At 58.0% G+C, this 26,012-nt stretch overlaps 7 protein-coding genes across 7 annotated transcripts; 3 read left to right on the top strand and 4 right to left on the bottom strand.

The window, feature by feature from the left end:
- Positions 1–43: 43 nt before the first annotated feature.
- On the bottom strand, positions 44–8,335 carry B0H64DRAFT_451672 (uncharacterized protein; the record flags this gene model as incomplete). Its single annotated transcript, XM_062807172.1, has 5 exons — positions 44–484; positions 1,085–1,909; positions 1,968–5,688; positions 6,409–8,095; positions 8,158–8,335. The coding sequence occupies 5 exons, from the start codon at positions 8,333–8,335 to the stop codon at positions 44–46; spliced, it is 6,852 nt and encodes a 2,283-aa protein (XP_062654540.1).
- Positions 8,336–8,812: 477 nt separating this feature from the next.
- Positions 8,813–11,123, top strand: B0H64DRAFT_451666 (uncharacterized protein; the record flags this gene model as incomplete). The annotated part of the gene is made up of 5 exons (XM_062807170.1): positions 8,813–8,912; positions 9,137–10,004; positions 10,091–10,748; positions 10,819–10,989; positions 11,106–11,123. 5 exons carry the CDS (start codon positions 8,813–8,815, stop codon positions 11,121–11,123), a joined length of 1,815 nt encoding a protein of 604 aa, XP_062654539.1.
- Positions 11,124–11,494: 371 nt separating this feature from the next.
- B0H64DRAFT_411165 (major facilitator superfamily domain-containing protein) lies at positions 11,495–13,969 on the bottom strand. The gene is made up of 7 exons (XM_062804849.1): positions 13,631–13,969; positions 13,496–13,558; positions 13,336–13,439; positions 12,369–13,252; positions 12,142–12,297; positions 11,788–12,056; positions 11,495–11,722 (listed from the first exon to the last, which is right to left on the bottom strand). Exons 1-7 carry the CDS (start codon positions 13,937–13,939, stop codon positions 11,705–11,707), a joined length of 1,803 nt encoding a protein of 600 aa, XP_062654538.1. The 5' UTR covers positions 13,940–13,969; the 3' UTR covers positions 11,495–11,704.
- A 1,917-nt stretch (positions 13,970–15,886) lies between these two features.
- Positions 15,887–17,619, top strand: B0H64DRAFT_427483 (uncharacterized protein; the record flags this gene model as incomplete). The annotated part of the gene is made up of 4 exons (XM_062805788.1): positions 15,887–16,188; positions 16,251–16,522; positions 16,652–17,019; positions 17,092–17,619. The coding sequence occupies 4 exons, from the start codon at positions 15,887–15,889 to the stop codon at positions 17,617–17,619; spliced, it is 1,470 nt and encodes a 489-aa protein (XP_062654537.1).
- A 1,177-nt stretch (positions 17,620–18,796) lies between these two features.
- B0H64DRAFT_50866 (Alpha/beta hydrolase fold-1) lies at positions 18,797–19,936 on the top strand. The gene is made up of 2 exons (XM_062808356.1): positions 18,797–19,412; positions 19,473–19,936. Exons 1-2 carry the CDS (start codon positions 18,924–18,926, stop codon positions 19,845–19,847), a joined length of 864 nt encoding a protein of 287 aa, XP_062654536.1. The 5' UTR covers positions 18,797–18,923; the 3' UTR covers positions 19,848–19,936.
- An 88-nt stretch (positions 19,937–20,024) lies between these two features.
- B0H64DRAFT_420755 (uncharacterized protein) lies at positions 20,025–21,744 on the bottom strand (the record flags this gene model as incomplete). The annotated part of the gene is made up of 5 exons (XM_062805486.1): positions 20,025–21,128; position 21,163; positions 21,193–21,439; positions 21,501–21,650; positions 21,690–21,744. The coding sequence occupies 5 exons, from the start codon at positions 21,742–21,744 to the stop codon at positions 20,025–20,027; spliced, it is 1,557 nt and encodes a 518-aa protein (XP_062654535.1).
- A 2,203-nt stretch (positions 21,745–23,947) lies between these two features.
- On the bottom strand, positions 23,948–25,109 carry B0H64DRAFT_420754 (uncharacterized protein; the record flags this gene model as incomplete). Its single annotated transcript, XM_062805485.1, has 3 exons — positions 23,948–24,834; positions 24,926–25,022; positions 25,101–25,109. 3 exons carry the CDS (start codon positions 25,107–25,109, stop codon positions 23,948–23,950), a joined length of 993 nt encoding a protein of 330 aa, XP_062654534.1.
- Positions 25,110–26,012: the final 903 nt, after the last annotated feature.

The raw sequence follows: 26,012 nt of genomic DNA, 5'->3' as shown, positions 1-26,012 counted from the left end.
CCATCATACCCCTAGAAATCGTACAGTATAACACCCCCACGACTCAAGCCTTCTTCGCGGCGGCCTTGCCGGAACCATCAAACAACCCCACCAACAGCACTCCCACAACTGTGATCATCGGCGCATACCCCCAGTGGTTCCACTCCCCCTGCCCATGCAGGTAGCAGACAGCACCATCAGCCCCAGCAACACCGCTGGCTGCAATGAGGGTCCACCCGAGCGACTTGTTGGTCCCGAAGAGTGCGGCTGAGTAGATGGCCAGGCCCATGAAGATGTCGCGGACGCCGTAGATGGCCATCAGGCTGTCGACCATCTTGGCATCGTTGGGGGAGGTGGGCGGTGAGAATTCGAAGAAGGTCAGGGCGTGTGTCGGGCGGAGGATGGCGTTAATGCCGAAACCGACGAAGATGGTGGCGAAGGCGTGGGCTGCCAGTTGGAGCGCGGCGGACTGTGAGGGCGCCATTGTGAGTTGTGGGTTTTGGGGCTGGGTTGGTCGGGGTTGTGGGAGAAAGGGGTTTGTTTATGAAGGGTTTGCCCGATCGATGTTAACAAACCACCTTGCTCTTGGGCGGGGAGGGTGAAATAAATGCTCTCTTGAGTTGGACCAAGGTTGCGGTGCCTCCCTTGCAACTCGCACCCGATTCCCTGTGCTGCTGCCTGCTGGACTGACCAAATCCGGTGTGCACAATCCCCGCCAAGTTCAATCACGGCAGGCATGGAGCTCCAATTTCGGGGATTGGAGACCATCCGTCGGGTTTGTCGGCCCAGAGTCGGACACCGGGCTCAACAAAAGCAACGGAGGGATGTGGTGGTCATGGGTGACATCTTGTGAAGCACGAAAAGGCATCTTCATGAAACGAAGAACGTTAAACGAGTAACGAGAGAACTTGAAAGATCTAACATAAAACCTGAGATGAAAGCAAAAGCCACCGCAGGTACCTTACCTCTCTCCCTAACAATCATGAACAATACGTAGGTCTACAACCAACATTGAACTGGATCCCACACCTCCAATTTGGTCCCCATCAACTGATCCCCTCGAAAAACTTGTTCACGCAAGCTCAGTCCCTTGAGATGCACACACCTGGATCGCAAACTTGGTGATAGTCAAAGTCTCGCCGAGTAATTGCTGGAATGGCACATCAAGACGATACTCCTTGAAGATCCAGTTCCTGAGTTCCGCGCCGATCATGCTGTCAATACCGTACGATGCGATGGACTTGACATCCGGCTCAAACTCATCACGGTCGAGCAACAGCATGCGGGCCAGCTTGCCAACGAAGTGCTCCGTCACAGCGCTCACAGCCTCAGCGGGGGACGCGGCCGCCTTGACGACCGAAATAATACTCTGGGCCTGGCCGCCACCCTCGCCGTCGCTGCCATCCTCGGCCGACGCGTTCATGTCGTGCACGGCGTGGCTAAAGCGCGCGTCCTCCACCCAGAAGCTGTCGGTGGCCGCGTCGTCGCGCACCGCCTTCTGCAGCTTGGCCGGGTCCAGCCCGACAACGATGTGGTCCATGCTGCTGTCGATGCTGCGGCTGGCGATGGCCGCCTCGAACGCGCCGAGCAGCTCCTCCTCGTCGATTCCGTACATGCCCTTGCGCTTGAGCGACTGCTCTAGCTCCACGTTCTCGGCAACGACGCCCACGCCTAGCACCATGGGTAGAACGACGGAGACGGCGGGTTTGCCTGCCACACGGCGCTGCCGGGCGAGCGTGTCGAGGTAGGTGTTGGCCGCTGCGTAGTTGCTCTGCGTCGTGTTGCCGAGCACGCCCGAGACGGAGCTGGTCATCAGGAAGAAGTCGAGCGGCTCGTCCGCGAGAACGGCGTGCAGGTTGGCAGCGCCCAGGATCTTGGGCTCGACCGACGTCTTCCAGTTGTCGAAGGTCATGGAGTGGAAGAGACCGTCCTATGGAGATGTTAGCTTCTTCGCTCCCGTATCTGTAAACGAGAAGGCAAGAACGTACCCTGAGAACCATAGCCGCGTGCACCACACCACGGATCGGGTGCTCAGCGGGCACCTGATGGACGGCACGAACCACATCCGCCTGCGAGGTCGCGTCGCCGCGCACAACCTGCACCACCGCGCCGGCGCGTTCCATGTCCTCCACCAGCGTAGCAGCCGAGGGGGAGTCGGCACCAGACCGGGAAAGGAACGTAAACCGCCGCGCGCCAGACTCCATCATCCACGAAGTCAAACTCCTGCCCAACCCACCCAGGCACCCAACAAGCAGGTAGGTTGACTCCGGGCTAAAGCGAAGCGGCGGGCGCGCCGGCACAACCGAAACCAACTTCTCCGCGGACGCCTCATACATAACAACCGACTTCACCGCACCAAACGCATCCGAGAAACCCGCAACAGCCCTATCCAACTCAGCAAGATGCACCATCTCCACCGGCCCCGGCACCACCGCACCCCCGTCCCGCACCAAGCCCACAATCCGCGGCAGCAGCCCCGCCAACACCTCCGGACGGGCATCAAACAAACCCACCAAGTCAAACGACAGGTATGACGCGCCGCGCTGGCTGACGGGGACGGAGTCGAGCGCGCGCCGGTGCAGCACGTCCTTGCGGCCCGCGTCAACGAAACGGCCCAGCGGCGCGATGTACCGCCACGCCTCGCGCGCCATGGCCGGGTCCGTGTTGCCGGCGCTGAAGACGATGTCGGCGCCGTGGCCGGCGGTCAGTGAGTTGAGGGTGGCGAGGAGGGTGGAGGCGGCTGCGTCGTTGTCTTCGGGGTTGGTCGTGGTGTTGGTGATGGTGAGGAGGGTTTGTTCGGCGTCGAGTCCGAGGTGGGTTTGGAAGAACTCGGCTTCGGCGGGGGTTTCGACCACCACGTAGGGGACGGCGTGGTGGTTGAGGGCGACCTTGACCGCGGCCACGCCGCTCATGCCCGTACCGTGCAGGACGAGGACTTTGTCGTTGGCCTTGACCTGACCAAGCGTCTCGAGGCCGTGGATTGCCGATGCATAGGCGGTTAGCACGCTGACCGTGGTGTTGAGGCCGATGTCTGTGTCGAGCTTAGAGAGCATGCTAGCCGGCACTTGCTGGTAGCTGGCGAAGCGGTCCGCGTGGAACCCGACCACCTTGTCACCGACCTTTAGGGCAGTAACGCCCGACCCGGTCCTGGTCACCACGCCGCCAATCTCGTGGCTGAAGGTGGTCGGGTAGTCGGTGCCTGAGATGACCAGGACACCTTCCTTGGTGAGGCCGCTGGCTTCAACGCGGACCTCGACGTGACCAGGCTTAACGTCTTCGACCATAGCTTCCTGGTGGAAGATGACGGTGCCCTTGACGATGGCGCCAGAGATGTGGTCCTCCGAGGAGAAGGCGGTGGGCTCAGCAGCACGCGAGGTCGAGAAGGAGTTGTTGAGGCTGTCGTTGCCCACGAGACGGCTGATGTAGGTCTTGCCGTTGGCGACGCAGAATTCCCGGTCTGACTTCTCGTCGGTTGGGGCCGACTGCTGCTTAGCAATGCGCACAATGGCACTGACGGTGTCCTCCAAGGTGACAGTATCCTGGTCGATGTCGACGGTTCTAAAATCAAGTGAAGCCTGCTCGGAACTAACCGTGCGAGCGAGACCATGAACCATGCCGAACTCGGGTTGCTTGCCCTCGAGAAGCCCGCCGGGGGTAACCCAAAGAACAGACGCGGCCGTGTTGGTGATGGCTTGAACGCGGCTAAACTCCTCATCCGTGATGTTGAAGAGGAAGGGCTTCTCAAAGTCGGCGAGGATGATGACATGGGGAAGAACTTTAGAGTCGGTGAGGTCCTTCAGGCTAGTGACCTCCACAGTCCAGCCTAGCGCCTGCAGGGCGGCCCAGACGGACGAGACAATGGCAGTTTGGGCGGTACCGTAGACCAGTTGAACGGAGTGTTGTGCAATAGCGTTCGTCTCCTGGCCTTCTTGCGGGATTCTGGCCGACTTGGTCATGCCCGAAGATGTCTCGAACAAGACATAGCCGCCGGCCTTGACCGTCTCCCAAAGGTTGCTGAGGTCCTCATCAGCAAGTTCTTGACGAACAACGAGGACATCGAAACCGCCTATCGCCAGAGACTGCGCGCTCAGCTCCTGTGAAAGGTCCAGTTTGACGACCTTGGCACGGGGATACTCCTTCATCGCCAGCTTGGTCGCCTCCAGCTCGTCATCGGACGCCACGGCGATGGTATAGGATGCGCGCGGGCTCTTGCTAAGGATCTGCTTCACGTCCTGGACATCCGAGGAGCCGCCAACCTGCAAGACCTTGGTCTCGGGACGCTTGAACAGGGCCAGGTGCACCGCCTCAGGAATAGTGAAGCCCTGCAAGTCAGCCGACTCCACCAGCGTGTCAAAGTCGACCTCCCAGCTGAGTTGTCCGTACAAACGCTCAGTCAGGGCAGAGGGGGCCTTTTGGGGCACGGCAGCCTCGTAGCTGACACCACGGAGGTTGACGATCTCCAAGAGGAGACTGTTGTCAGCCGTCTGCATCTGCGCGCTGCTCTCGAAGGAGCGGACACCGCGCTTGTCGACCCATGCATACGCGCTCGCCGTGCTGGCCTTGACCTGCTCCTCCGAAGGCGGCCAGATTGTGACCTCGTCCAGCTGGATGGGGATGACACCGTAGTTGATAGCGGTGGTGCGTCCAGCAAAAATGGCGGCGATGCTGAGCTGCAGGACAGAGTCGACCGTGGCAGGGTGCAGGACATACCGCGACTCACCGAGGGAGGTGTCAACTTCTTGCTTGACGGCGGTGGTGCAGCTGGCCTGGAATTTCTTGCCGTCGAAACGGATGTCATCCATGTCCTGGAACGTCGGGCCGTAGTCGAAGCCGACCTCGCGCAGGGCCTGGTTCCACGCCTTGCCGCTGGAACGTTGGGGGAAGCGAGGCACCTCCTTGGGCGCAACACGCCGCGGCTTGTTGTTGATGCCGACGGTCCCAGCCATATGCTCTTTCTTGACTCCCTCGTCATCGACGGAGGACACGGCAAAGTCCCACCATCCACTTCCATACATGGAGGGGTTCAACCCCAGGAGCACCTCAATGCCATCGTCACCGTCTGGCACTACAAGGGCCTTCTGAATCGACACGTCACGTAAAACGTAGTTGTGGATCCCAACGGAGGTGCTGCTCAACTCGTTGAGCTGGGTCAGAGCCTCGATGGCCATGGCGAAGTAACCAGCGGCCGGGAACACGACTTCACCACCCAGCGCGTGGTCGCCGAGCCATGGGAGATCGCGAAGGCGGAGCATGTTCCTCCACGTCGGGGTGGCAGGCGAGCCTCCAAAGGTGCGCTCGCCGAGAAGGTCGTGGCGCGCGTGGGTGCGGAGACGGTGCTCACGGGAGGCACGGCTCTCAGCCCAGAACGGGCGCGCGTAGTTCCACTGGTAGGGCGGCAGGTCGACAATGATGGCCGGCGCGGGGGCCAGCTTGTTGCCCGACTCGACGTAGGCTGTGGCGACGTGGTCCATGTCGAGGGGGTAGGCCCGCAGGAACATCTCACCGGCCACCTTCAGGAGCTGGACGGCCGAGTCGGTGCCCCTGAGAAGGGTAGGGATGTATTCGAGCTTCTCGCGGCCCAGGGCGGCCTTGATCTGCTTGATGGGGCCGGACATGGCCGAGTGGGGGCCCACTTCGATGAGCAGGTCGACATCACTGAACTCTTCAGCCGTCAGGATCGTCTGCACCGCCTGGTTGAACAGGACGGGGCTGCGGAGGTTGGTGCTCCAGTACGTCTCATCAAGGATGGTGGTCGTCGGTAGGATGCCATTCGTGACGGACGACACCATCTTGGCGGTGGGAGGCGTCGAGGGCGTGTCGAAAGGGTTGTACTCCCTGGCGGCACGGACGAGCTCCTCGTACGTGGCGGAGACGGGGGCCATGTGGTGGGAGTGGTAGGCCTTCCCGTTGGTCTTGACGAGGCGGGCAAAGACACCATCAGCGTCGAGCTTCGCCTTAACCTGGTCAACAGCATCAGCGTCACCGCTGACCGTCACACCAGCCGGTGAGTTGTGGCAGGCAACAACTGCCTTGTTTTGGGAATCAACCAGATACGGTGCCACGTCCTCGGCGCCCAGGCCCACCGCCAACATGGCACCTTGTGTCTCGACGCGGCCAGTAACCACACCACGATAGTAGGCGAGAGTGATGGCCTCCCGGGCGGAGATGAGCCCGGCAGCATAGGCAGCGGCCATCTCACCCGAGGAGTGGCCGACGGTCACAGCAGGGCGAATACCCCAGGACTCGAGCAGCTGCACGAGGGCAACCTGGACGGCAGTGCACAAGGGTTGGGAGAAGGCGGCCTCGCTGACGCGCGAGCGCTCCGCAGGTTCAAGCAGGACGTCCTCCAGGGACCATGATGGTCCGTCGTGCAGGTCCTCGAGGGCCATGTCAAGGTCTCGGATGGCACTCAGGAAGTAGGGGCTGTACTCGAGTAGCTCGGCACCCATGCGGGCCCACTGTGCGCCCTGGCCCGTGAAGACGAAGCCAACAGTGGGCGGCTTGGGTCCGCGCTTCTTGCCGTCGGCAAAGGTGAACGAGGTGGCTAGGTTGCCGAAGGCATCGTCCAGTGTTTCGTGGCTGGCGACAGTGAAGCCCTTGTTCAGGAGAACACTGCGGCGGTTGGAGAGGGTGTAGGATAAGTCGAGCAGGTTGTACTGGGAAATCACCTTTCCGTGGGCCTCAAGGTTCCGCAGCAACGTGGGCTTGTCATGAGCCGAGAACGGCAGAAGAAAAGGACGGCGACGGTGAGCTGCACGGCGAGGCATGGCCGACTTCTGACCGCTGCCAGTGTTGTCGTCGCGGAACCGGTATTGCTGTCTGGGCATGTTGCGGAGCAACGAATCTGCGTTCTCGACGATGGCGTGGGCGTTGGTTCCTCCATAGCCGAAGCTGTTGATCGAAACACGCTTGACTGGAAGGTGGGCCGGGAATGGCGTGGGCTCAGTCGGCGCCTGGACCTTCCACTCATCCCACTTGATGGCGGGGCTGGGGTTGACGAGACCCCTGACAGGGGGGATGACACCGCGCTCCGCCGTGAGGATGGCTTTGATAAGGGCTGACAGTCCACTAGCCGCCTCACTGTGTCCGATATTCGTTTTGACGGCGCCGATCAACAGCGGGTCTTCGCCTGGCTGGCGGTCCTTGTTCATCGCGAGGGAGACGGCGTGCACCTCGAGCGGGTCACCAACAGACGTGCCCGTTCCGTGGCACTCGAAGTAGCCGGTAAGCCGGGGGTCAAGGTCACCGCCACGCTCGTACGCGTGGGCAATAACGTCGGCCTGGCCTTCCCGGTTGGGGTGGGTGATACCAGCACCCGGGACCCTGCCGTTGGAGTTAACGGCGCTAGATCGGATCACACCACGGATAGGGTCGCCGTCACGGACCGCATCCGAGAGAGGCTTCAGATAGACGGCGCCCGCAGCGTCGGCACGGCCGTACCCGTCGGCACTCGCGTCAAACGTATGGCAGGTCGATGTGGGAGACAGAACGCCAAGCTTGGCCGTGTTCATGTGCTGATCAACCGTGATGATCAGGTTGACGCCGGCAACGATGGCGGCATCGGCTTCCCGGTTGCGTAGGGCATTGCACGCGTTATGAAGGGCGTACATGGAGGATGAGCAGGCCGTATTGCAGAGGATGCTCGGACCGTTCAGGTTGAAGACGTGGCTAATACGGTTGCTGATAATGCCGGGGTCGACACCCGTTGCTGCCAGATTATGACGGAACGAATGCTCCTTGAATGCCATCTGCTGCCAGTCGGCCGTAAAGCTGGCGGCGAACACACCTGTCCGTGTGCCTGAGATCTTTTCCAGTGGGATACCACCCGACTCCAGAGCCTCGTAGACGACCTCCAGGAGCTTCCGCTGCTGAGGGTCCATCCACATGGCTTCGATTGGTGTGATGCCGAAGAGGCCCGGGTCAAAGTCGGACAGCTCATCTTTCAGAAAGTATCCTCCTAAGACGCCAAAACTTCCCGGGCGATCGTTGTTCTCGTGGAAATGGGCATCGATGTTGAACCTATTGGCCGGCACCTTGGGTGTCTGACCAGTCCTCTTGTTCATCATCATGTCCCAAAACTCGGCGGGACTCCGGACATCTCCCGGCAAGTGGCACCCTGTGATAACACTTGTCAGTTACTAGGACTATCAATGACCGTTATCTCATGGTGTGTCTTACCCATGCCGACCACGGCGATTGGCTCGAGCTGTTTGTCGAGCGGCTGTTCCGCATAGCCCGGGAAGGTAACGGCGGGATATTCGTCATATTCCATGACGCCAGCCTTCCTCGTTGGGCTTCCATCGTACGAGTCCCGCGAGGAGGGCCTCGACGGGGAGGAGGTAATCCGGCCAGGCATTGTAGGTGGAGCTTGGCGGAGTTGTGCTGCTCTTCAAGCGTGGTCTAGTATTGTGGATGGAAGTACAGGATAGTCTGGAACCTGCTTCGATGGGATGAAAGGAGAAGACCTGGTCAAGTTAAATCATACGACCTGACAGCTGATTCCCTATATGTATGCCAGCCGCCATCGGGTCCCTATGCTCACTCTGAACCGCTTATCGGAGACGTATACTCGAGACGGAGCGTCAGATCCGGCCTTGATGGCGAGAGCGATGCCATTACCGAAAGAGGAAATCCCGTATCCTTCTAGATTCTTGAAGTGAATACCGAATCGCAATGCTCTCATTGGGTGTGGTGAAGTTGTAGTTTCCTATCCCGTCCGGATCACCGCGGCCCGAAACGACCGAACCCATGGTGGTTCAACGCACGCCCATGCGGAAGCACCCCTTCGATTCGGGCTCGGGAGACATCGGCGCGCTGCATAACCGTTACCCGCATGGCATCAAGCTTCTCGGCCCTCGGAAGCCGGGGTGTCGATGTGACCCAACCCCTTCCTAGCTGCGGGTGGCTGACTACGTGCCTCGAAGGATGCCCCCGTTACTTTTCCATCGTTACTATTATGCAACACACTTTGACCAAGGTCCGCTCTGCTCCAGAAGGCTTGGTTCCATCCGAAACTCCAGCCCTACCCGGAATTCCCCTGCACACCACGACCGTTGCTATGGAGGCCGAACAAGTTGATGTTGTGGTAGTTGGCGCCGGTAAGGGGACTTCACTCCAGCTACTCCGGTAACTAACACGATCGATAACCTTTAAACAGGCTGGAATGGCCTCATTAGCGCGAAAACATACCTCGACTTGGCCCCAGAGGCCAACCTGATCATTATTGACCAGAGCACCTCGTTTGGCGGCGTCTGGGGTGCTGACAAGATCTATCCGAGCTTGTACGCTCAAATCAAGTTTGGCCAGTTCGAATATTCTTTCTACCCTATGCGCCGCGAGGGCATCACCAACGACGGCTACATCTCGGGCGAAACCATCCATCGATATCTCACGGACTTCGCCCACGACTTCCACCTCGCAGAGCGAACACGGTTCAACACGTCCGTCAATAATGTCAGTCGCCTGCCAAACGGCCGAGGTTGGAAACTAGAGGTGGAAGGCGAAGGGAATAAGGTGGTGGAATGTGGAAAGCTGATCTATGCCTCGGGGGCCACTTCGCACGCCGTTATCCCCAAGTGGCCCAAGTCCAACTTTGACGCGCCCATCATCCACTCCCAGGAAACGGGGACACACCTGGGTGCTCTAGCCAAAGTGAAACGTGTAACCGTGCTTGGGGGTGCCAAATCCGCCTTCGACACCGTCTTTTTCCTCTTGGACGCAGGAAACCACGTCGACTGGGTGATCCGGCCCGATGAGTCCGGATCAGGGCCCGTGGCACTCATGCCGCCAACTATTTTTGGCCTTGTGAATAGCATGGACGTGATCGCAACGAGGTTTATGGCCACGATTGGTGCGAGCATCATGGCCACCGAAGGTCCGGGCTACCGTTTCTTCCACCAGACACGCTTGGGGAGGGTGCTGGGGCGGCAGTTCTGGAAGATAGTCAACAGCATCGCCGAAAGGCACTCTGGATACAGCAAGACGCCAAACGCCGAAAAGCTCAGGCCGCTTCCACATGGTAACGGGTGAGTCACACATGATTCGAATCCGGCCCCGCTGCCTATATCACCCGCAAGAGGTAAAGCAAGCTAAAAAAACAACGGTCACGTAGAATCTTCTGGGCCAACGCAGGTCTCGGAGCCGCGAGTGTACCCAACTTCTGGAAGGTATTCCACGCCGGGGACTGCACCGTCCACCGGACCGGCATCGAGTCGTTCACCGACAACAAAGTCCATCTCTCAGACGGCACCCAAGTCTCGACCGACTACGTGGTCCTCTGCACCGGCTTCGACAAGTCATACCAGCCATTCAGCCGCGAGCTGCAACGAACGTTCGGCCTCACCAACGACCTAGACCCCGCAGACCAGGAGAGATGGGCCAAGGCCGAAGCGCGCGCCGAAGTCGCCGTGGACAACAAGCTGCCCACTCTCCGGAATCCTCCCCTCAGCTCAGGCCAGGTCGAGAGCAGCGTCCACCGCGAGGCTGGCAGCAACCACGGCCCCAGCCGCCACTACCGGCGTCTGATCGTGCCGGGCATGGCCGCCGAGGGCGACCGCTCCATTGTGTTCCCGGGCTTCATCCACTCCATCTACACTCCCATGGTGTCCGAGGTGCAGGCCCTGTGGGGTTCCGCTTTTCTCCTTGGTCTGCTGGACCCGCCCGACCAGGCCGAGATGGAGCGGGAGGTGGCCGAGTGGAACGTCTGGTCCCGCAAGCGATATCCTGCCCAGGGAAGGAAGCACGCTTATGCTATCTTCGATTTCCTGTCCGTAAGTAACCGCCTACCTTGGTTCGGATTCTTTGTGGAGCGGCAAAAGACTTATGAAGGGTCCCCGATAGTACATCGACACCCTGCTCAAAGACCTCGGCATCAACACCAGACGCAAGCAGAATGTGTTGGCCAACCTCTTTGTGCCCACCTACCCGAGAGACTTCCACAACCTGCTCGAGGAATTCAAGCAAGCGCAGGAGAAGACGAAGTTGCAGCAATCAGGTATGGCTCTTGAAGCAGTGCCCGAGAAAGGTTCTGTGGGGAGCATTGTGCTCGCCATGGGTATTGTCCTCACGATTGCTGTGCCACTGACCATATGGCTCCGTGCTGGCACCTACTAATACGTATGTGCTAGGCCTGTGATATCATATGATATTAGCGCGGATCATAGAGGAGCTAAAGAGATTAGCATTCTATTGCTATTGTTCCGAGAAACGTGCCTTGATGAGAATGTTTGAGCATGCTGTGATATACATAAGCTTGAGGCTTTAGTGGGAGCCATTGTTAGATCCTTACCAATAATAGAAGTTGGAAGGCGATGGATATCTGAATCCATGAACCTCCGCTTGTATCAACTCACCAAGGACGGAATAAAACGTTCATACATGGACGAGGCGCTCCTCATATACAAAAGGCGGTCCCCGTTTCCATCAACCCGAGCAAGGTTAAACCCCTTGTTTACCCTACACGTGTTTGTCATGTACAGAGAGGCCAGATCTCCCGACGACGGCACAACCACAGCTCGGGAATGTCTACGATCTCATTAATAAAGGTATTTCCGTTTATGCACATCCCGATTGCCTTTTTCCATTCTCCTTCCGTCCACCCGCGTATTCAACCGAAACTGCTAAAACAAAGTACGCGTCGGTAAGGCAAGGTTGAGTTGACTTGCCTTCCTACCTCACGATGTCTCCCCCGTAGAACCGGCTCCGTTCCGTCCCCAGTCAACAGAACCTAGTAAAGCTTCTTGCGCTGCATCAAACAAGTCAGTAAAACCCAACCCCCCACACCGCCGGAGAAAGAAAGACAGAACTCACCCCCAAAAACAGCGACAACACGAACGTAACCGCGCTCGCAGCCATGACCAGCCCAAACGGGTTGCGCGTGGCAAACGTCACCTGGTCAACCACCTGCACCTGCTGCTCCGGGGTCAGGTGCTGGAAGATGGTGCCGTGGATACCCGTCGTCAACTGCAGCAGGTCGTCGTACGAGTGGTCGGGCAGCACGCGGCCCAGGCTCGCGGTGCCGATGATGATGTACAGCGCGCCGGCCACGCCCAGGAAGGTGATCAGGCCCATGTTTTGCGCTGTGTGGTTGGTGCGAGAACGGGGGGGTTAGTGTTAGGTAGGTAGTTAGGGGGGGATCGGGGTGGAGGGATGGGGTGGGCGTACCAGCTGTCATGAAGCCTACGGCGTCGCTGATTTCGTGGGGTTGGACTAGTGCTTGGGCGACGGCGATGCCTGCTGTGAGATAGGAGCCGACACCCATGCCGATGAGAGCGGTGAAACCGTAAATGTGGGAGTCGGGGGTGTTGACGTCAACTCGGACTGTGGGCTGAGGTTAGCGGTTGTAGGGCCGCGTTTTCTTCGGCTCCGCAAAGCGAGTGAGGGTGGCTTACACATGCAGGTAGAGCCGGCCAGGATCACGGCGTTGCCAAAGACATACCACGGCATGTAGTAGCCGAGTTTGGGCATGAAATAACCGTTGAGGATGGAAAAGGCGACAATCATGCTCATGATGGGCAAGAGGCGCACACCAGCGTCCAAGGCGCCGTCACCCCTGGTGAATTGGAAGAGCAGGGGTATGTAGTAAACGCTGGTCATCATGGTGCCCGAGACAACGAAGAGCTGGAGCTGGAGGTTGTTGAGCTCCAGCCGCTTGTGGAAATGACCCGGATACAGCCGGTTTTCCTTGGAAACGAACGGGTGATAGATGACGACCAGGATGAATGTGATCAGCAAGACACCCGTCATAACCCACAAGGCAATCTCTTGACCGCTGCTGAAGGAGTACACGATGCCGCCGAAGGTAATGGCCATGGCGTAGCAGGCAGAACCACCCTCGAAGATAGTGATGCCGACCCAATCCTGCGTGCGGAGTTTCTTGGCGAACGGCAGGGGGGACGGGTTGATGGAGGGGATACAGAAGAGGAAGCCCGGGATGAAGACGGCGGCCACGGGCAAATTGATGTAAAAGGCCCATCGCCAGGTCGCGCTGCTCTCTGCGAAGGCACCGCCGATGACGGGACCGATGACGCTGCCAATGCCCCAAATCGCAATTATTCCGGAGAAGTACAACGGTCGCTCGCGGTTGGTGGTGAGGAGGGCGACGACGGTGAGGGAGCCCGAATAGACGCCGGATCCAAAGATACCCAAAATGAGGCGACCAACGATCAAGGCGTTCATGTTAGGCGCAGCGCCGCAGACGGCACTCCCGACCTCGAAGCCGGCGACACAGACGAGGTAGTACCATTTGACGTTGAATATCGCGAGAGCTTTACCACTGTGGAAAAGCAGTTAATGGTTGAACGCCCAAACATATTGTGCTGCGCGAGACGGGGTAGGGGTTCACGGGGAGGAACTTACTGGGGAAGAATGGAGATGGTACCGAGACTCATGGCCACACCGATCCATGGTAGCTTAGCGACCTCACCGAAGGTGTCGACAATTTGGGGCTGGACATTGGCAACCTGTTTAGGCGTGAGCAAGCCGCGCACATGGGGCGCACAGGCAGCGGTTCACTCACGATGGTGCCATCAAGGGCGAACAGGAAGACGGTGGAGAGAACCGACATGTAAGCGAAGAACCACTGCGGTGGTACAAGGCGTCAGTAAGGGGGGTCGGAGACGACTGCCATTTCGTCTCGGCCAATACCACGTACCCTGAAGCCGGTCACTGTCCTGACGGGGCCATCGTCGCTCTTCGCCGCCACCTCGGGATCGGAGGAGCTCGACCGCACCGCATCGTTCTTCTCGTCGATCTGGTTCACGCCCTGTACCGAGTCTGGGATATCGCGCTCTGTTTTGGGCACACCGTTGCTGCTGACCAGCGGGTCGTTGCTGACCGCCATGTCTTCCGAATTCGGGTTGTCGTCACAATGTGGAGAGGTGAGTGTTGTGGAAAAGGAGGAACCATGAAAAACGAAACAGTTCAAGAATCCAAAATCGCTGAAGTATATACCAGACGCCATGCGGTGTTAGGCGACAAGGTGATTTTCGGCGCTGCCATTTGTAAGCCTTCCAGTTTAATCCCGAGGCGACGAATTGGTACCTAATTTGTTCACGCCCTTCAGGTTTCCCACCCCTCTCCGCCCACTCCCTTTCCATATTTATTTTTTTCGTCCCAAGAGGGCATCGTTTCAAGAAGCCCCTGGTCCAACAAGAGGGAGGGAACCGGGAACACTCGATAGAGGGATTCCTAAGCAAGGCTGCAGGAATCACGTGGTTACATGCCATGTGGCATATCACCGACGACGGGCGAGGCCTCATTCTGGAACTGGGGGGGTGAACCTGGGGTTTAGGAGAGACTGCCCGTGTAAGAAGAACCAACGACGTTGACGCCAATGGTTGGAACCTAATTATTGGATCGTTCACAGCAAAAGCGGGTCCGTCTAATGAGGGTCTCATGTCCATGTAATCCGTACCTCTCTCTCAGTCCCACCGTGTCCGGCAGACCCCGACGTGGGAACATGGGAACACTGAGGCAACTTGCCCGTGAATCGTGTCCTTCGCCCGTTGCAAGACTACCCCCGATTCGGCGCTCTACGATTTGGAATCTGGGCTCAAGACGCAGTCCCCACAGATAACGACGAGAATTGATACCTATCTCAGTTGTCATGGTTTGAGAAATGGTGTGGTCCGAGTGATATGGACGACAGCTTGGGGTCCAATCTTGAATGAACGTGGGAATATCGAACGTGTTTGCTCCCGAACCAGGCGTAGACAATTAACGTTTCGGGACCTATTCTTTCAAGATTGTGCCACGGTGTTAAGCTTTTTCGGCGTTAAAAGGCGAGGGGAATTCTGAGGGCTGTCACCCCTGATTGGCCGAAGGATCAGGATTCAAATTTTCAGATTTGAGTTTGCGGGGTGGCCGCTGCTTTTTGCCAGACCTGTCCTTGAGAGGCGCGGTTGTCCGAGTCCGCCAAGCCCCTGCAAGGGTCGTTGCACCGATGATGCAGCGCGAGTTGAGAGGGATCTGGATGCAACTTCCTGCAAAACAGCGACGGTCGGTGTCCGATTGGTCAAGGTCACTTCGTCCGTATCTGTGAGAGAGGTCCCTCCCTTCACTCCTTTCCGTTTCCACCCGATTCCGTAATCGGCGGGGGGTTGTCAAGGTGTCGTGAAGCCGGACGGTCCTGCCTCATGCAGACGCGCAGAGCAATGTCGCGCTGAAACTGGGTTGGGCGAGGAGAGTGGGTGTCTGCCTCGCTTATTTTGCCGTAATCCATGGCCCGGGTGATTCATTCCTCGAACTCGGCCCCCGACTTCCTCCCCAGCGCCCAAATAGCCCGAGGACCTTGGGCTGCAGCGCGTCAGACTTGGTTGGGGGAGGGGAACTGGAGAAAGTGGAAACGGAAATTCAATTTGTGGTCCGGGAAGTCGCACCTCACTCCAGCCGAATTTGGCAGGAGGGGCAGGACTGCCTAACGTGGCTAAAGTTTGAACTCCAGATTCCACAGCATCTGCCACTCCCGCACGGGATCTTCGCATGGATAACACGGGGAACACACCACACAACCCGCCCGGTGGCACAGATGCGGAAGGTGAGTCCACCCAGCGCACTAATGCAAAGGCCCGGACCGGGACAACCGAAGGATGCAATCTGGCATCCAAGATCGAGGCCGGTCCGAGTTGGCCGAAACCCAAGTGACGCCCGGAAGACGCCGAATTCTGTGGGGTTTACGGCCATCTTGTCCGTCGTCGAGTCGGGGAGTGGGCGAGTCGGCGGTAGGTTATTTTGGAGTCGGTCGGTGGGGAGTTAGATAAGAGATTTAGTGCTAGTATGGAAGTTATTTGATGCCGTATAAGATCCGACCAACTATTGCCGATGTCAATCCGTACCCACCGTAACCTCTGAGGATTATATGTTCCAAGTTTGATGCGAGCACCGCTGTCCTTCGATGAACCCCGCAAGCATGTCGGACTCCAAACGTTCCTTCCGCGTCATTGTCGTCGGCGGCGGCGTGGTGGGCCTGACGGCGTCGCATTGCCTCCAGAAGGCCGGCATTGACCACGTGGTGCTCGAGAAGAGGGCGGTTGTGGCCCCGCCTGAGGGTGCCAGCATCGCCCTTTACGCCCATGGCTCTCGAATTCTACACCAGCTGGGATGTCTCGAGGCCGTCGAGAAAGCTTGTGTGCCCGGCAGGAACTGGTTGACCCGGGGACCGGATGGGAAGAAGTATATGGACAACGGTTATTTCCAGCATCTCCAGGACAAGTGAGCTGACCATTCCTACCGTGTGGCCTGTTGGGTCGACTAAGGAAGCTGACGGTTTCCAGCCATGGCTCTTCACTTCTGGTGCTGGAGAGGCGCGAGTTCCTCCAGATCCTCTATGATCAGCTGCCTGATAAAACTTATATCAAGACATCATCTGGCGTCAAAGACGTCAAAACGGTTGCCGGAGGAGTTGTGGTTACCCTGCTTAATGGCGATATTGAGAGGGGTGACATGGTTGTTGGCTGCGATGGTGTGTATAGCCTGGTGAGAAGCTTCATGTGGGATGAGGCGAACAGGGCCGTACCGGGGCTTATTACCGTGAAAGAAAAGACCAGTGAGTATGTTTGTTTATTTATACCTTTCATTCTCGGCCCCCCAACACGACCTCTCTCCCACACCCCACATAACCCAACAAACAAAAAGAGGAGCCACAACTAAACATCGGAATGTCTTCCGCACCCAGCCATTAAGACGCGATGGAAGTCACTGATCGGGGTGGCCCCCAACATTCCCGAGCTTGGCGACTTGGATGTTACCGTGGTCAACAACACCGGGAGATCCTTGTTGGCCCTCTCACAGCCAGATAGAGCCTACTTCTTCTTCATATTCCGCGTCGACGAGCCGTTCACGTGGCCAAAGCGGGCAAACTACACGGAGAAGGATGCCGAGGACTTGGCCCAGCAGTTCGCTGACCAACCCGTCTCCGACACCCTGGTCTTCGGCGAGTTGTGGAAGCGGCGCATCCGTGGCGCCCTCGTACCCCTGGAGGAGGGTGTCCTGAGCCATTGGCACCACGGACGAATCGTTCTCGCCGGCGATTCGGCACACAAGGTAGGTAACCCGCCTTCATTTTGTCTTGACCCCCTGCCGCACGTGGTTAACGCCGAAACCCCCAACATGCAGGTCACGCCCAACATTGCCCTTGGCGGCAACTCTGGCATAGAGTCGGTAGTTGTTCTGTGCAACCACCTGCAGCGGATGCTGCAGGATGGCGGGGTGGCAAAGCCAACAGATGCGGCTTTGGATGCCGTGTTTGCGGCGTATCAGTCGGAGAGACTCAAGCGCATGCAGAACATCCTAGCCGTCTCTAGCTTAATCACCAAGGTTCAGGCCTGGGACACGCCCTGGCACCGCTTCATGTCGATCTGGGTGCTCCCACTGCAGGCCGACCGCACGACGGCCGATCAGATGGGCGAGATCATCAGGAAGGGCCCGAAACTAGAGTACGTAGATCTCAAGGGCTTTCCTAAGGGCCGCATACCCTTCGATGACGAGAAGGCCGGCGAGCGGGAAAGGGGGCTGAAGGGTGTGGGAATAGCAGCCAGCAAGCCCATCTCATCGGTGCTGTTGTTACTGCGTTCGTTGGGCGCCCTGCTGGCTTTCTTGCTGGTTTGGCACGGCACAAGACTAGCTTTCGCGGCGAATGTTTGAGACTTTGAGTAAACAAGCGGTGTTTTCGGAGGATTACGCTCATTTGGCTCTACAATAGCCGGTTGTTGGCGTTCGAGAGCCCATCTCTTACGTCGCCAGGAGAAAACACAAATATATCCCCGAATCCGCTCACCACCATTCCCAGGTATGTAATTAGGCGGCTTGAGGGGGCCAAATAGTGAGTCGCCAGGTTTATTCTTCGATGTGAGACATTTTATTACCTTTGGCAGTTGGGATTCTCATTCCACTTAGTGGAACCGCATGCTATGAGTTCATGTTTCTTTTTTTATTCTGTGGGGGAGAGAACTTTAAACAAACCCCTGGTTTAAACTTTCCTCAACAACTAACATCCCCGATAAACAGGGCTCTTGATAGATGGTAAACAAAACAAAAAACCTGAAAACTAGACTAAACACCCGGGTAGAACACGAGCCACTTCACCCCCCCTCGATTCATACATGCACATACATCAAACTCACCTCGCCAGCCTCTCACCATCCCTAGTCCCACCTGCACCATCAAACCATCTCCTCACACCCACCCAACCCCTCTCCATGTCGAACTTGAACCCCTAGCAACGCTCTGCCAGACCACCATCCTCCCCGCCGTTACCGGCACACCCACGACTCGTCCCTGCCCCTGTTCCTGGCTGATGGGCCGCAACCCTCCCTGCACCGGGTACGACTGACTGCCTTGGAACTGCCACCCGGCACCGACAATGACACCGGCATTGGCTGTTGTTGCTGGCCCTGTACCCGCTGCATCTGCAGCCGAGGCTGATGGGTGTGGCGCTGGGGGTAGGGTTGGGGCTGGGGTTGGGGTGGTAGGGAGCTGGTCTGCGGTTGTTGGGCCTGGGGCACATGAGGTCGTGGTGGGCTGTTGTTGCTGCTGCTGCTGATGTGGCCGAGTATTGATTGGTCTCGGTCTGACCTGGATCTTGTGCATTGTGGTGTAATCAGCCCTGAGCCCCTGCAGCCTAACGATTGTCGATGCGGCACGTCGATTGGTTCGGGGCGACGGATCGTTGGTTCTTGTGGTACCGGATCGCATGCCATTGACCGCTCCAACGCTCAACTGCCTCAGAGGTCCCAGGTCCTCATATCTCCGGGTGCAACCAACAGCCAAACACCTCGATATTACAATAAATGCGAAAGATACCCCTCACGTAACACTTCCAAGCCCGTTAGCCTATCTCTCCCCGCTCGGCCTGACTCCCAAGACTCGTCCCAGCAGACTCAGACCGAGGCCCGTCCAGCCACAAGTCACAACGCATCCCCGACTCCGCGCCCGTCTCAAATTACATTATGCCACACCCTTCGGACCTCGCCGTGGTTCTCTGTCACGGTTCTTACCACACTCCGGCCCCGTACGGCGCGCTGCTGGAAGCCTTGCAGGTTCGGGGCATCGCGGCGTACTGCCCACAGCTCCCCACTGCCGACCTCGCGAAACTCAACGTCGGCGATGTCGCCAATCCCGACTTCGGCCGCGAACCCCCGCCGGGAGGCTATCCCCAGGGCGAGGAGGACACAGAGGCTGTGCTGAGCATTCTCAAGCCGTTGGTGGAAGCGGGCACGGAGGTCCTGATGGTCGGTCATTCATCTGGCGGCTGGGCGGCCACGCAGGCGGCGCAGCCTGATCTGCAGGCCGATGTGCGAAAGTCTCAAGACCTTGCTGGAGGAGTTATTGGCATCCTCTACGCAGGCGCATTCGTGATTCCAGTCGGCGAATCGGTGAACAGCTTCTTCCAACCCAAGGACGGCAACTTTGTGACGCCCCCGTTCATGACTTTCCACGTAAGTACCTAGGTACCTTGTCTAGGTTATCTGGATATCATTAACTAATATACAAAATAGAAACACGGAGCCGCCGGACTCGGCACGATTGTCGACGCCGAGAAATTCCTCTTCAACGATCTCGACGAGTCCACCGCGAAACAGTGGGCAGCTACCCTCACGGCCTCTCCCATCCTGACTTCGAAGCTCACGAACGATGCTTACTCGGCGCTCCCATGTGCCTACCTAGTCCTGGAGGGGGATCTGACGCTGCCTCGTGAGTATCAGGAAGGCATGGCTGGTCTTCAGGCCTCTAAGACGGGCAACTTTTCAATCTACAATTGCCCAGCCGGCCACTCCCCTCACCTCAGTTGGACGGAAGGCATGGTCGATACCATTCAAAGTTTTATCGAGAAGATCAAGGTGGATCAAAGGGCTAAGGAAGCTTCTAAGTGAGCCTAGGTATGGGGGTAGAGAGGTCGGATCGGGAAAGGATCGCGTAAAGGGAGAGAAGGCGTGTTTGACTTGCAGGTCGTTTAGTTCGCCCAGTCAATTTACTAAACGTGCCGGTCCCGGCCTAGTTAGCTACCTACCCTATCGATTGTTACTACATTGTGGTTGCTCTTCTTGCTCTCAGGCTTTCCCACAGAGCCTTCCATCATGCTGCTCAACCCACCGTTCGCTCTCAACCGCGCCCAAGGCATAGAAGACGCCCCTCGGATCATACTTCATTTTGACCTCGCTCAGCTTTCCCCAGTTGGCCCCGTACAACGTTGTTTCCCAGTCGGGCTGCTGAAAGTCGTACTCATTGAGGTAGGCCGCCCCGCCCGGCGTCAACAGCTCTAGCTGGGGGACGAGGTCGTCCGTGATAGTGTCTGCGCTTCGTCGATTGGCTTCCCAGTCGGTCCAATCAAAGAAGGTCCCGAAGACGGCACTGAAGACCGCCTCACGCCAGTACGGGTTGGCTCCGACGCCGGATTCCGGGGCATGCGACGAGACGTTGAAGGTAACACCCGAAAAGATCGCTCCGCTGCTGGTTATGTTGCGGATGGCGGCTGCGAGGGGGGCCGCGCCGTCGCTTTCCACGAGGGACCGCGGGATGAGTCGCCCGCCAATGTTGAGATTTGAGACGTTGGTTGCTAGCTGGGCGAGGAATCCCTCGAGGAAGCCCGGGTGTTGCTCCGAGGCATATGCGTAAGGCAGCCCAAGTCCGTCTAGGGTCTTCAAAAAGGGCCGCATGAGGGCATCCAGGGTCTTCTTGTCGAAACCTGGAGCGAACACGGTAGCCAGGTTGAACGCAGTCCCCTGCGCATACCAGACCGCCTCGGCTCCGGCGTCGCCGATGGCCGGGCTGTACTGGAGGAACGCCCGAACAGCTTCCCAGAATGCGTCTGGTGACTCGACCGCGACTGGCAGGGCGAATGTCAGGTTGGCGGTTGACAGGCCGAGTGGTGGATGGGCTTTCACCGTGGCTGAGAGGACGGCCGCGTATGTGCCACCTCCTCCTCCACAAAGCGCCCAGTACAGGTCGGCGTGCTCCGCCGAGCTCGGCGACGCCACGACAAAATCGCCGGACGCGAGCACCGCCTCCCATTCGAGTACTTGATCGGCGCCCAGCCCGAATCGGGAGCCCAAGGGCCCGGTACCCGCCCCCTGCGTGTAACCTCCCACCAGGCCGATATCGGGCACGTTGGCACCGACAACGACGTGGTCGTGGGCGAGCGCGAATTCGTACGCCTCGGAAATCTGGACTCCGGCGCCAAACTTGAACGCTGGCCCGGAATAGTACCTACTGCGCTACTCAAGCATCTCCTTGGCCTTCAGGTGATGCGTCCACAGCGCCAAGCTGCCGGCTCCGCTCGATTTGCCGTTGTAGTCCGCCGCCGTGTTGCGGATTACGAAGCGAATGTTGTGCTCCTGGGCGAACGCGAGCGTCTTTTGATAGTCCTCGGCGCCGGTGGCGTTCACCGAGTAGACGGGGTAGTTGCCCATGGTGCATGGAGCACTGGCGTCAAGAAATGGGTTACAGGAGTTGTTCGTTGGCAGGGCTCATGGAGGAGGAGCCCCTGAGATGCGTTTGCGGCAGAAACCAGGTGTTCTGGAGCGCACTGCACGCGGCCGCGTCGTGGGGGGTGAAGGTGCTGTTGTGGCAAACGGCGGCAATGGGCATGTTTGCGATGAGCTTGCCGCCGAGGGAAACGTTGAAGGCGCTCCATGTATCTGCGGTGGGCCAACAGGCGTCGCCAGGGAAACACCGGCCTCGACATGCCATCGTGCTAGGTAGCGCATATGTTGGACTTGAGACAACAGGGGCGGTGGAGACAAGGGCAAACAAGGCAAATGATCTAGCCATGGTGAAGTAAGCTAGAAGCTGGAATCACAAGTCGGCAAGTTTGTCGGAGTGAATGCGGTGTCGGGTGTTGTTGGTCCAGTCGGTGACGGGCAAGGAACACCATGTTAGCGATGTTTACCTACCTAAGTACCAGACACGAATACAGGCCACCGTATAAATAGATCTTAGGCGGCACCATAATAAGTGGATGCTGCAGTCCGGCAAACCGCGTGCAACGTAATACACGAACGTACCTTGGTACTGACTAGTGCGGAAAGGCTGGGAGAAATTCGGCGGCGTAGCATCACTCGACGGCATCCGGGCAACCAACAAAAGATGCTGTACGACTTCGCTAACCAAACGTGCCTTGCTGCACCCCCGCCTAATAAGCCTCTCGGTTCTAAGTATGTAAGGCATCAGCGGATTGGGACCAGCGTGCTCGGCAGCTGCTAGGAACTGCCATTTAAACACTGTGAACCCCAGCAGCTAACAACTGGCTTCTCATTTACCCCTTACGGTTCCTAAACATTAATGGATTTAACCCCCCTATACATGTTCTATATACACATCTCGTCCCCCTTAGACTCGGCAGCCCCCCCCCCCCCCCCCCCCCCCCCCCGAGGTTATTAGTGATATATAACCAAGGCTGTCAAACTAAGCGTTGCTAAAAGCCTTGGCAACTAGCTCCATGGTCTTTATCTTAGCTCTCTATTCCAGGGTTTTGGTCAACTGCTCCTTGGACTTGGCCAGGTCGGCGTCGTTGGCATTGAGATCCTCTTACAGGACGATGCGGGTGGGCACGTGGGTCTCGGGGTCCGCAAGAGTCACGCCCCAGACCACCGGGTGACCCGACGCTTTTGCGACGCTCTACAGCTGCGCGATGGGCTTTGCGTCAACGGTACCTAGGTTCCGCGGGAGCGTCCGGGCGGTGGCACCGCTGGTGTCGGTGGGTTTCGGCGACCAAGGTTAACTGGCTTGTGGCGGCAACATAAGCGTTCATAGCGACGTCGCTTTTGATCCCTCAATGTCGGCCCTTCCCATAATACCGAAACAGAATGTGGTGAGCGTTGGATTGCTCATCCACTAATACGGGACGTGACCTACACCTCATGCGGGACATGCTCAGGCTGATACCGAGTTGACACCTACGCTTATTACAAAATCATCCTGAGGCAGTGTTCCGGGTCTTTAGAGCCGGCCTCTCATCTCCTAGTATATAGTTCTCTGTCTTCTTTTCTTTCTTCATCCGGAGCACTCTAGTCGACCTTTCTTCGCCTTGTGCAACGTCAACGCATGGACCGCAATACGTCTACAGTAGCTGAGTACGACTCCCCGGAAGCTATTTTGATACACCCTATGCCGGTGAGAAGATAACGGTCGGTATGGTCAAATGACAAATGTGCTACTGAGCAGGCACTTGCCTGAGGCGGGGTTCTAGACCTTGATCGTGTTCTCGGCCGAGTCCGACGCGGGTCGCCGGCCGTCAGGAGGGAACGCCACCAATCGAAGTGAACCAGATTATTGATATGGGCTTCTAATGTTTGGAGGCATGCACGGCATTACAGCCTGCTTGAACTGATCGTGTTCGCGCTAATCCAGTCAGATCTTTGTGCCTTGAGATGACTCCGCTCCCTAAAGGATATTGAGATAGTCAGGCGCAACGCGTACCTCACGTTCGACAATTCCGTGATCCTGAGGACAATACAGCCGCAGCAGGGCAACTGAAGACCAGACACCTTTCCGACTGGCCTTGGAACAACTTCGGAAGGCATATATATCGGTAGCGTCGTAGGAGCTCCTCATTTCGAGATGCTTGCTCAAGCTCCCCCATGGAGGTCGACAGCTTTAGTAATACGCGCCACAGCTCTACCACCAAAGCCGAGATGGTCCACCGCCTCAGACGAGGGCTCATTGGAGGCTGGGGCATGGTGGGGTCATGGATCTGCAGGTGATTTGACCGGAATCACCGGAGGGTGTGAGGTACGAAGTAATTACCAAGTACGTGCATACAGCGGTACCTGGCTGTGACCAACCGCCCTGCACTGTCAAGACACGCCGAAAATGGCGATCCTGTCCTGCCAAATTCGGCGGCTAGAACAGCAAGTTCTACACTTGACCTGTAGAAAAAGGTTAAAAAAATGTTGAATTTAATGCAGACAACAACAGTTATCTCACAATGCAATCTAGAACTACAACCCCCGTTCTATGCGTTCCGTTTATACGTCTAGCTGTTGTCCATCTGGCTACCCGATGCATCCGATGACGGTGCAGCAAGCGGCGTGCCCGGCTCCATCCCTCCTGTGGGTGACCTGCGTTGATCGGCGAGCGTCAAGCGTATGTCGTACTCGGTCTGGAAGAAGTGCCCGGCCTGGGCCGACTGTCTGCCGAGATCCTCCTCGAGCTCGGCGAGCCGGGCTGCCGCGCGCCCCAGAGGCTTCAGTGCCACTACCATATTCCTCCACGCCGCCCATGGTCTCGCCTCGGCTATCTCGTGCACCTCGCGAGCGCGGAACTCGAGCGTCTCGAGCATGCTCGCAATGTTGTCCGTTTTCAGGTTGGCGCCCTTGCGCATCCACGACAGATACTCGGCCAGCGCAAGTGATATGCCGGCAATGTCGGAATGCGCGCTAAACGCCGTCATGCAATACGCTTCCAACTCGGCCGTCGCGGCGTTGCAGCTATCACACACCCTCCCTACCCTATCAGTGGCGTAAAATGTCGAACTTAATTCCCGGATCTCCCGTAGGCTGGGGATAGAGATGCCCGATGTTCTCCGCGCATGGTCCGACGGTTCCGTGCCGTCCACATGGTCGTCCAGCCGCACCCCATCCAACCCGCCCGGTGGCATCTGCGAGTCGAGGAGCGGCGTATAAAGGAAGTCGTTGCCCAGGAGCTCGGGCCATTTGATCCTCGGCTCTGGGTAATAGAGCCCGGGTGTGAAGCTCGTTGGGGTCGGTGGCGTCTCGAAGGGCGGCATCTGGAGGGGTAGCCGCGGTGTCGACGAGGGGCTCATGGTGGGTGGCGGGCTGAAGTACGGCGGCGGCACTGTACTCGTATTCTTGGTGCAATTGGCTTCGTTGTCCATTTTCCGGATATACGCCTCCGCCTTTTCTGTCACCATCCCCACGCACCACGTTAACGTCACGTTCCCCCCCGGTCCCAACGTACACCGACCGGTGCAACGTGGAGTTGGAGCACCTACCCAAACGTTGTTGCAAAGTGTCGAGCTTCTGAGCAAGATCGGCCTTATTGGGCCTGCACGTGGGCAGGTAAACGCACTTTTCGCCCGCTTGCCGGCACTTCTCACACGCCGGTTGCTCCCCATTGCACCGCACCTTGCGGTCGCGGCACAAGACGCAGGCGATATGCCGTGATACTCCATTCATGTTGTCGTACCTGAATTCGTCCGAGACAACTTGGAACATAGCTCGTAGGAGCTCGTACCGTGGCGTCCGGTATAAGGTACGCTAGGTACGGGACGTGGCTTGACGTTCTATGTATTCATCTACAGTTGAGGCCGGTTAATAATAATGGCCGTTTTGCTGAGCCTCTTCTGTGCAGGATCGCAACGATACACGGCCCTCTTCGCTGCACATCAAATCCTTCCCACGCTCCTTCTGCTCCCTCTTAGCCCCGTGTCGAGGTTCCCCGGCCACCCCCTGCCGGACATGTATGTATGTAGTGTGTAATGAATAGCGCACTCATCAAGGCAGTCATGCACGCTGATATCCGAGGCCCTCAGTACCTCACTAGGCCGTCCAAACGTGGCCGAGGCGCACGCAGGTGTGAGGCATGGAAATCTTACATACATCCGCCTGCCATCTGAAGGTCCGTGCTACAGGGGAGGAACTCCAGGTACTTTTGGGGGTTGAACGAGGTTGGAGCCAGACGGAAGACACGCAATTCTGCATGCATGGACCTGCCGATCTGGGAAAGATGAGCGGCGAGCCGACGCACCTCGCCCCGGCACCCGCTCCCGGAGGGCCTGTTCCCCCGCGTTCCCCTTCTGCATAGTCAGATAACGCAATCTGCCACACATGCCCAGTCATGCTGGCCTCAGGGTTGAGCCGCAGCCCGTCGGAGGTGCGGGTAGGGGATGGGCCGCGAGAAGTGGACAAGTGTGTGTGTGCACATGCACCAAGTCCCGTGCATGCCTTGCGGATGATTCCACGGTGTTTCCATCGTGTACTTGGTACGTATGCAGAAGCCGGTATCGGGGGTGGTACCGATATCCGCCTAAATCGGTACGGCGAATCGCCTGCGAGGACGAGTCCTGTCGTGAAACCGCC

Source organism: Chaetomium fimeti, assembly GCF_033439085.1.
Source record: "Chaetomium fimeti strain CBS 168.71 chromosome Unknown B0H64scaffold_11, whole genome shotgun sequence".
NCBI classification, from domain to species: Eukaryota; Fungi; Ascomycota; class Sordariomycetes; order Sordariales; family Chaetomiaceae; genus Chaetomium; species Chaetomium fimeti.
The sequence above is the reverse complement of the archived record's forward strand: the minus strand, read 5'-3'. Positions and strand labels throughout refer to the sequence as shown.